General features: G+C 39.0%; 1 protein-coding gene across 1 annotated transcript; it reads left to right on the top strand.

Moving 5' to 3' along the window:
• The first annotated feature begins 321 nt into the window (after positions 1 to 321).
• Positions 322 to 9,394, top strand: c4hxorf58 (chromosome 4 CXorf58 homolog). The gene is made up of 7 exons (XM_051696002.1): positions 322 to 423; positions 655 to 749; positions 2,224 to 2,329; positions 2,438 to 2,569; positions 2,935 to 3,107; positions 7,018 to 7,141; positions 9,110 to 9,394. The coding sequence occupies exons 1-7, from the start codon at positions 322 to 324 to the stop codon at positions 9,350 to 9,352; spliced, it is 975 nt and encodes a 324-aa protein (XP_051551962.1). The 3' UTR covers positions 9,353 to 9,394.
• Positions 9,395 to 10,077: the final 683 nt, after the last annotated feature.

The raw sequence follows: 10,077 nt of genomic DNA, 5'->3' as shown, positions 1-10,077 counted from the left end.
TATATTTGTTATATAGACATTGTTTGTGAGGAAGGCAGCTTTCATTCTGCAATTTTAGCCGTTATCTTATCTCTATGCCATTTGGTTTAAACTCTTTCTTTGGTTTCCCAGCAACCAAGAGACAGTTTTAATGCACTGACAACAAACACCAAAGACAATCTTAGCTGTTTTACAGCACTTTGACACTTTAAGTATTTATCTGATCTTATGGAGGATAGGTGAGTGTTGTTTTATACATTCAAAACCTCCTAAATGCACAATCATAACGGAGAATTTCATATCCTACAATATGACATGCAAAATTATTATTTCAGGTTTAGAATGGAGAGGTATAAGAATTGTGCCAGAAGTATTCAAGCATACTGGAGATCATACAGAGACAGACGGCTCTTCAAACAGCTTGTGAATACAGTGCGCTCAGCTGTAAGTTACTAAAATGACATCCACTCTTTGTTTCAGCCAGCAGATATGCACCAAATGTATGTCATTTTTACTAGAAAACAAAACTGATTATGTCCACCGCTTACTCAATGGGATGCTCTTAAAAAAAAAAAAAAAAAAAAAGATCATTCCAGTTAGATGTATTTATTTAGTTATTTTTTTTTTTTTTTTGCCTTTTTTTTTTTTTTTAATCTAGTGGTCTGTGTATTACAGGAACATTGTCTGGCACCAGCCATTCTGCGACAGCTCAGTCCAAGAGAAGCTGAACTGCTTAAAGACCCCAGTCTAAAGTGCAAGCTCAAATTCAGGTAGGTTTTGAACAATATATTTTCTACAGCATTTGTTAATCTGTGTTAATATTAGTTAATAAAAATACAATTGTTCGTTGTTAGTTTATGTTATCCGTTTGGCAATGTTGTTTACTTGCTATAATGCTTGGATCTGTTGTCTGGTTGGGTTGTTGAAGCTTATATTGCTTGTCATGCTTGTATGAATTGAACAATACTCGTGTGTTAACCGAATGCGATGTATCAGCATTGTCAGGGGAAGTCACTGTGACATGTTTGCTAATTTTTATGACTTCCAATATTGACTGTTAACTGTTATATTGCATTTTTAAGCATATTATTTTCATGTTTAATAAAGTATATTTTATCCCCATCATTATTGAATCCTCGTTTTATGTTTTTAGTTTACAGTGTTATTGTGTGCATTGCATAGACATACTATTTTAGTATTATAGTTAACTTGCATTATCAAATGAGGCTGTACAATATAATATAAAAATAACAAAGTCTTCCATTGAACACGTATCATCAATTTAAGAGGAAATACTCATGATATGGCTAAGTGTAGCACAATACAAACATTAATAGTAGATAAAACACTTGAAAAATTATATTAAAATATACTGGTAGTGATTGAGGTGATTGAGTCCCCTGTTCTTTATGTAAAAGCGCTTTAAGTGTACTGTCAGAAAAGCGCAATAAGTGTAAAATTCATTCATTTAAAATATGTGAATACGAGCCTTGTTTATCTTCATCAAAGCAAGTAATATTTCAGTGTTAAATGTTTAATCGTATAACATTATATCAACATGAAAACAGCACATTATGGCTCCGTCTCTGAATATCTCCAGTCATGATCACACACAGGCAAAGCTCAAATCATGAGATTAATCCGCCAGAAGAGCAGTGCCGAAACACGACTGACGTAAAGTGTTCTTTCGCAAATTGCTTGCAATTTTAAGTTTCGACCACAGATGTCGCTAGAGAGCACAAAGTTACATAATGCAGCTTTAACTAATGTAACCTTATTGTAAAGTTTTACTGATAAAAGATCCTTACTTCTAAGAATACATACACACACACACACACAGACATATATATATATATATATATATATATATATATATATATATATATATATATATATATATATGTGTGTGTGTGTGTGTGTGTGTGTGTGTGTGTGTATCAGTATAAAATATGATTGATTTTATGGTCATCATGATTGTAAAAATCTTTGGATCTAAAGGCTTATGCTTAAATGGTTTAAATTTGTTTTGCAGACAAATTAAAATCTCGCCTTCATTTCTAAACATTTTTTAGAAGGATAAGTTGGAGTGGACAATAAAGGAAAACTGTTTTTTTGTTTTGATGACTTTACTATTATTACAAAATTACAGTAATAATGAACAACGAGTAGGTGTGTCAAACATTTTTCATTTTTGAAGAATATATACAGTATATATCAAAATATTTGATGTGTTTATGTTCTTAGGTTTGCAGGCCCTCGGTTTCCACCTTCACTTGTGTTCAAGATATTCCACACTGGCAGTGGAGGACATTATCTCTCTGGCAAAACACTCTTTGCTCCCTCCAACCAGGTAAAAAACATAGATCTTGGATCAGATCTGTTTAAAAAACTTTAAAAAGCAAAATAATAAAATGACATGCATTTCAGTTTTGAACTGAGCGTGTATCTACATCAACAGGCCACAGCAGACACCTGCAGAATGATGGGGAACAGGACATTTCTGGAGCTCATTACAGAAGATGAGATTCACAGGCAGAACAAAATGATCACTGAACCACAAGATGTGATATGCATGAGAGACTATATGCAGGTGGAAGCAAAACACAATCCATTTCCATTTGTAAATGTAATTGTATGAAGTGGGCTTGTATTTGTAACAAGGTTCCCACACTTTTTGACCACTAAATTTCTATGATATTTCCAGTTATTCACGATTGCAGAATAAGGATGTTTTCTTTGTAAGACTACACTCACAAAGGGCAGTTTCTGTCCAAGGAAATTATTTTTAGAGTGGAGATTTCCATCACCTTTCCATGACCTTTTCAAATGTTATTATTCCCATGACCTTTCCCAAGCCTGGTAATCACTATTTAAGAATTCCATCATATTTCCAGGTTTTCTGTGACATATTGTAATATTCAGTGTTGCCCATTGTCATGTCTTTCTCCCACTCAGTATTCCAGTCACCTGGACGAGCTTCCGGCATGTCTCGGTGGCAGGGGAAATGGTTGGAGGTTTCTGTCTTTGAAGGTGCTGTCTCGGGAGGGTGTTGTAGGTCAGCTGAAGAAGGTGCTGCCATTTGGACACGTTGCGGTCTCTCGTTTTCCCAGACAACAGCTGTCTCACAGGTTTGCAGCTGCATTTTTTCACTGGTCTGTCAGTAATGTGGTTAGAAACAGACATTCATTTATTGGCAAATTTTCTGATGATTCAGAAGGATTCTAATGAAATTGTCTAAAACCTAAAGACAATAAACAAATAATTTCTTCCTCGGATACTGTAAGTAATTTTACCTATGAGGCCAATGATGATTTTTAAATCCATTTTTATGCATGCATCTAAAAGGGCTATTAACAAGAATGGAAGGGTTATAAACCCCAAATAACCCCAGATTTCCCAGCATTTTATACATCCCTTCCTCAAAGGCCGCCACCCTCCACATCTCCGAGCACCACTCATGAAATGAGGGCGCTCCAACCGACCTCCAACCCCTTAAAATAACCTGTCTGGCGATCATGACGCTCGTTAAGACCCAACTCTTTATGTGCCAATTCCCGACGTCGATGACCACCCCATCGCCCAAAATACAGAGTCTGGGGCAAAGCGAAAGCCAAGTGCCCAATACATCACAAATAAGACTCTGAACTTTCAACCAGAACTCCTGGATCTCAACACACCCCCAAAAGACATGAGTTATGTCTCCAACCTCTGATTGACATCGCCAGCAGGTTGGTGTGCCTTTAAGACCAAGCCTATACAATCTGGAGGGGGTCCAATAAAATAGTTGTAAAATCTTAAATTGCATAAGGCGAACCCTTGCATCTCTAGATGCAGACTTGACATTTTTTAGGATCCTAGCCCACACCCCCTCCTCCAATGTCAAGTTTAGATCTTTCTCCCATAATTTTTTGAGAGAATTCAAAGTTCCGTCCCCCAGACTCTGAATTAGCAGGGTGTAATACACTGATGCCTCATGACCCTTTCCAAAAGCAGCAGTCACCACTGCTTTGTCCTCCGACTCGAAGTATGACTGTCTTGCCCTGAATAACCAAAACTCCACTTTCCACAACAAAATAGTATTATATCTATATTTCAATTTGGTCAATTCTCTAAGGCCATCAGATGACATACGACACTTCAGCTCTGCCTGGAATATATCCTTCCAACTCCACAAGTTCTTGTGCTTTGGATTTTTTGGTGAATGAAGCATACTGTATGATCCGACCCCTAAGAACCGCCTTAAGTGCCTCCCAAACCACGCCCACAGAGGATACTGGAGGACCAGTTGGTCTCCATATAAACATTGATTTCTGACTTTTACATTTGTTGGAAATCAGGATATGCAAAATGAACACATTAAGGCGCCAACCACATGATTTCTTTTTCTTTGTATGTGGCAACACCTCTAAACTCACCAGGGCGTGATCTGAGACTAAGATGTTTCCAACTGAACAATCAACAACAGATGAAATGAGGGATTTGGATATAATAAAAAAAAAATCTATTCTAGAATAAATCTTGTGGACTGATGAAAAAAATTTATAGTCCCTACCGGATGGGTTCAAAAGTCTCCAAATATCTGTAAGACCAAGATTTTTACGCATCTGGTGAAGCGTCAATGATGCTCTAGGGGGTTTACACACTTTTGCTTCACTATGATCAAGGACTGAGTCCATCAAAAGATTAAAGTCTCCTCCCAATATTATATCATGAGGGGTGCCAGCGGTTTGCAGCTCCCTTCAAGATCTATAAAAAAGCCCTGATCATCAGCGTTAGTTGTGTAAATATTAGCCAAAATCAACCTTTGCCCTTGAATTTCAGCTAAAACAATAATGACTCTCCCTAATTTATCATTAAACTGTTTGAGACATTTGAATTGTAGATGTTTATTAATCAATATAATGACTCCCCTGATCTTACTTGAGCCAGCACTAAAAAAAACATGTCCACCCCATATCTTCCCAAATTTTTCAGCTTCCTGCGGGGAGAGATGTGTTTCTTGAAGAAACACTATATCATATTTGTTACATTTAAGAAAAGTAATAACCTTCCTTCTTTTTATGGGGTGCCCCAACCCATTCACATTCCATGTGGAGAGAGATAGTACACTCACATTAACAAGAACGTGTAGATTCATTCACAGAACTGTCTCAAAGGTGTGATCTTCCACAAAACAAATTCCAGCTGATATAAAATCGTTCAGATTCCTCGGACAGACAAACGAATGTTCAGTGAGCCGGCTGTTACGAGTTCAGCGGATGATGTAATCATTCCAATGTCCCGTAAAAATACTCAACAAAACAAACTCCAGCCAGCAGGAGGAATAAGCACGAAGAACGAACAGATTAATCCACAGCTGTTCCAAAGGAGTGTTATTCAATAGAACAAGCTCCAGCCCCTAGGCAGAACCAATACAAAAAGAAACAAAACCGGCATCCCAGTTCCCCGAATGGTCGAGTCAATTCATTCGGAGGCCGCATAAAAGTATATACCATGACTTACACAATCTGTCAACTTTATAAAAGACATCTTTGTGTGAGCATGTAGATATTTTGCGGTCATCCATAGTGTCCACTCTCAAACTGGCCGGGAACTTCAATGCAAAAGTAATCTTTCTTCAATACAAACGTTTCTTTAAGGAAAAGTGTTATTCACAAAACAAACTCCAGCCGCTTGGCGGAGCCAATGCAAAAAGAAAAAAGAAACCTGAAAAGTACAGCGAGTCGACCCACTTACATTAGAAACACCCAATGGTTTACTCACCCATTGATTCAATAAAAGACATTGCATGATTGGGACATGTAAATACTTTGCGACCGTCCTTCGTTTCTATTCTCAGTTTGGCCGGAAACATAAGAGCAAAAGTGATCTTTCGCTGATGTAAGAGTTTCTTATATTACTTGAACCGATCGCGTTCAACGAGTCCGGGAACAAGAAAATATTATGGTTCTTCCAAGAAAGTTTCCCTTTGCTCCTCGCCTGGTGCAACACAAGCTCTTTATCGGATGATCGCAGAAATCTGGCCAGGATTGATCAGGGCCTATCTCCCTCAGCAAATCTGTGAGCTGGGACTCTGTGAGCTCACTCGATTTCCAGTTTATGGCCTGTTATGTCGAGCAGACTAGTGAAAAGCTCCTCTAGGAATTTCACCATATCTCTGCCCTCCTCATGCTCAGGAATTCCAACAATTCGAACGTTATTCCTGCGGCTTCTATTCTCAAGATCTTCAAGCTTTTCAAGGAGATGTTCCAAATCAACTTTGGTCGCGGCGGATTAGCGGTTAATTCCCTCTCCGAAGACTCCAGACACAGTCTTTCAACATCAGTCACTCTTGTAACTAACTCAGAGAATTTTATTTCCATCGCCGTAATCGATTGACGTATTACAGCGAGATCCTCCAAGTCAGCAAGAACCTTCGTCATCATCACCGACATGTTGGACAACTGATGCTGGATCTCCTCTCCCGCCGCACCATCCAAATCGAGTCCCCGGTCTGTAGGCCTGTCGGAGCTTTCATCCTGAACATGTAAGTTTTACCATGTTTTACCTCAAAGAGCAAATGTGCAACTGGGTGTATCAAATTTCACCAGATTATAACATGAAAATAATTCAAATGTAGCAAAGTGCGCAGAGCTCGTCGCTCACATGTCTGCTTCTTGCATGGCGTCACGTGACCCCCCGAAAGTAAGGTCTTGTTAAAAAAATGTTTACACTCTCACTAATTTCTTTAATTTGTCAGCAGTTAACATGCATCACAGGAGATTTATGTCATTTTTGTCATTATTTAATGTATTTTTTTTTCATGAAAATTTTGTTCACTTTTGTACAATTTTAGTAGTGTAAATTGTCACATGATATGCAGTGTATAATATGGACCTTGAAGCAAAACCAGTTGAGACCCACTGGTATATAAACCATATTATATTAGAACACTGGAAATCTTTACACAGCCTCCTGCACAGAGATTTTTGCTTACATGCTTCTGTAACTGGGCAGAGATGTGTTTTCTAACTCTTTTCATTCAACACATGTGCTTAGCATTACCCGCTCTTCTGATGGATCATCACCAGTGGGTTCGATCACCTCGAGACGGTGCTCTGCCCGCGCTCAAAGCACTGCAGCTCGCAAGAGACGCCTCTACATCCTGGACAAGGCTGAGAGAGTATGTTCAACACAGTCGGACAGTGTGGATTTTTTTTTTTTTTAATCAATAACAAGGTTTTAGTTTAAAATTTATTCAAATGTATAATGGGAAAATGATATCATAGGGCCTAAAATTAGTCACCAAATTTTTCACCATTTTTAAACACCTTTTTGCCTTTTAATTGGTCTTGCAGCATGACAAATGAATTGTACAAATAGCTTTTATACCATGTAGTCTCTCAACTAATTTGAAGTGGCTGCATAACAGCTATAAAAGAATGCGCAAAATGCTGTTCAAAATAGTTTTCGATGGAGTCTAGAATGTCACACACCAAATGAATTTCTATATGGAAATGTAAACTCAGCAAAAAAAGAAACATCCTCTCACTTTCAACTGCTTTTATTTTCAGGAAACTTAACATGTGTAAATATTTGTATGAACATAAAAAGATTCAACAGCTAAGACATAAACTAAACAAGTCTCACAGACATGTGACTAACAGAAATGGAATAATGTGTCCCTGAACAAAGGGGGGGTCAAAATCAAAAGTAACAGTCAGTATCTGGTGTGGCCACCAGCTACATTAAGTACTGCAGTGCAGCTCCTCCTCATGGACTGCACCAGATTTGCCAGTTCTTGCTGTGAGATGTTACCCCACTCTTCCACCAAGGCACTTGCAAGTTCCCGGACATTTCTGGGGGGAATGGCCCTAGCCCTCACCCTCCGATCCAACAAGTCCCAGATGTGCTCAATGGGATTGAGATCCGGGCTCTTCGCTGGCCATGGCAGAACACGGACATCCCTGTCTTGCAGGAAATCATGCACAGAACGAGCAGTATGGCTGATGGCATTGTCATGCTGGAGGGTCATGTCAGGGAGGAGGGAGGAAGATGTCTTCCCTGAAACGCACAGCGTTGAGATTGCCTGCAATGACAACAAGCTCAGTCCGATGATGCTGTGACACACTGCCCCAGACCATGACGGACCCTTCAACTCCAAATCGTTCCTGCTCCAGAGTACAGGCCTCGGTGTAACGCTCATTCCTTCGACGATAAACGCTAGTCTGACCATCACCCCTGGTGAGACAAAACTGCGACTCGTCAGTGAAAAGCACTTTTTGCCGGTCCTGTCTGGTCCAGCGAAGTGGGTTTGTGCCCATAGGCGATGTTGTTGCCGGTGATGTCTGGCAAGGACCTGCCTTACAACAGGCCAACAAGCCTACAGTCCAGCCTCTCTCAGCCTATCACGGACAGTCTGAGCACTGATGGAGGGATTGTGCATTCCTGGTGTAACTCGGGCAGTTGTTGTTGCCATCCTGTACCTGTAGGTGTGATATTTGGATGTACCAATCCTGTGCAGGTGTTGTTACACGTTGTCTGCCACTGCAAGGATGATCAGCTGTCCTTCCTGTCTCCCTGTAGAGCTGTTTTAGGCGTCTCACAGTACGGACATTGCAATTTATTGCCCTGGCCACATCTTCAGTCCCCATGCCTCCATGCAGCATGCCTAAGGCACGTTCACGCAGATGAGCAGGGACCCTGGACATCTTTCTTTTGGTGTTTTTCAGAGTCAGTAGAAAGGTCTCTTTAGTGTCCTAAGTTTTTATAACTGTGACCTTAATTGCCTACCGTCTGTAAGCTGTTAATGTCTTAACGACCGTTCCACAGGTGCATGTTCATTAATTGTTTATGGTTCATTGAACAAGCATGGAAAACAATGTTTAAACACTTTACAATAAAGATCTGTAAAGTTATTTGGATTTTTACAAAATTATCTTTAAAATACAGTGTCCTGAAAAAGGGACGTTTCTTTTTTTGCTGAGTTTCTATAACTTAGACTTGAGCAAGAACATCACACAGTCAGTATGCAGTATATGCACAAAGACCTTATCAAACAATGCAACCTGAGTAAGTCGGAAAAAAATAAATAAAAATGAAATGTTGATGGTTTATTTGAATTTACTATGAAACGCTGCTCGCTTTCCAGTTCCAGGTGTCGGAAGAGAAGCAGGTGGACAACATTAATAACTCCAACACAAATAAACAGAACAGAATTGCTGAGAAATGGGACATCCAGATAGTTGTACCATCAGTTGAGACTGAAGACTGCGGTGACAGCTCATCTGACTCTGAATGGGAGGAAGAGGCTGAGAAACTGTGCAACTGGTCAAAACAACTAGATATAGATGCTGTAGATGCACCTGAGTTGTATGGAGAACTGATATTTTAGACTAGTAGAGGCCTTGATTCAAGTTTGCAAATTCAATAAATAGCCTATACAAACCAGATGCAGTTTAGTGTTCAATTAATCTGTTCATTTTTGTTGCTGGATTTACAAGAGTATTAACTGCAGATTGAAAATAGTACTGTATTTGTCTGTGACAGCACTGGATTAAAAAAAGCATTCATTAAATTCAATATGTTCTAAAAGACACTGACAGAAAATATAGATTTTGCACTATTTCTAGGTCGGTCAGTAAACAAAAAAGCAAATTTGTGACACTGAGCATGTTAACTCCTTTGTACAAAAGGTCAGATTTCCTTGATTTCATTGAAACACAAAAGATGTTCTTTGGAACATTCTCAAATCATGCTGGATATCATGGATCATCAGGTTTTCGTGCTAGTTCAGCTCAGGTGTAAATGCTGACATCAACCCTTTAATGCATAAGTTATCAGTATATCAGTATCTCATATGCATGTACACATACATATTATACATGCTATTTCTTACTCCAGGTGTTGCTGATGTTTGAGTGATTGACTTGATTTACATTCGACATGAAGAAGAAACGTGGAAGTAAACTATAGCAAGTTTAACACATGAACAGTATGATTTGGCTATTTTCATTTGAGTGTACTACTGAAATTATCTAAGTTGTGCATCTATTTAGACTCAAAAACTGCCTGAGAAAATACATGTGTTATGTGTAGCTCAGTATGTGTTTGGCAGCC

Source organism: Myxocyprinus asiaticus, chromosome 4, assembly GCF_019703515.2.
Source record: "Myxocyprinus asiaticus isolate MX2 ecotype Aquarium Trade chromosome 4, UBuf_Myxa_2, whole genome shotgun sequence".
NCBI classification, from domain to species: domain Eukaryota; kingdom Metazoa; phylum Chordata; class Actinopteri; order Cypriniformes; family Catostomidae; genus Myxocyprinus; species Myxocyprinus asiaticus.
The sequence above is the reverse complement of the archived record's forward strand: the minus strand, read 5'-3'. Positions and strand labels throughout refer to the sequence as shown.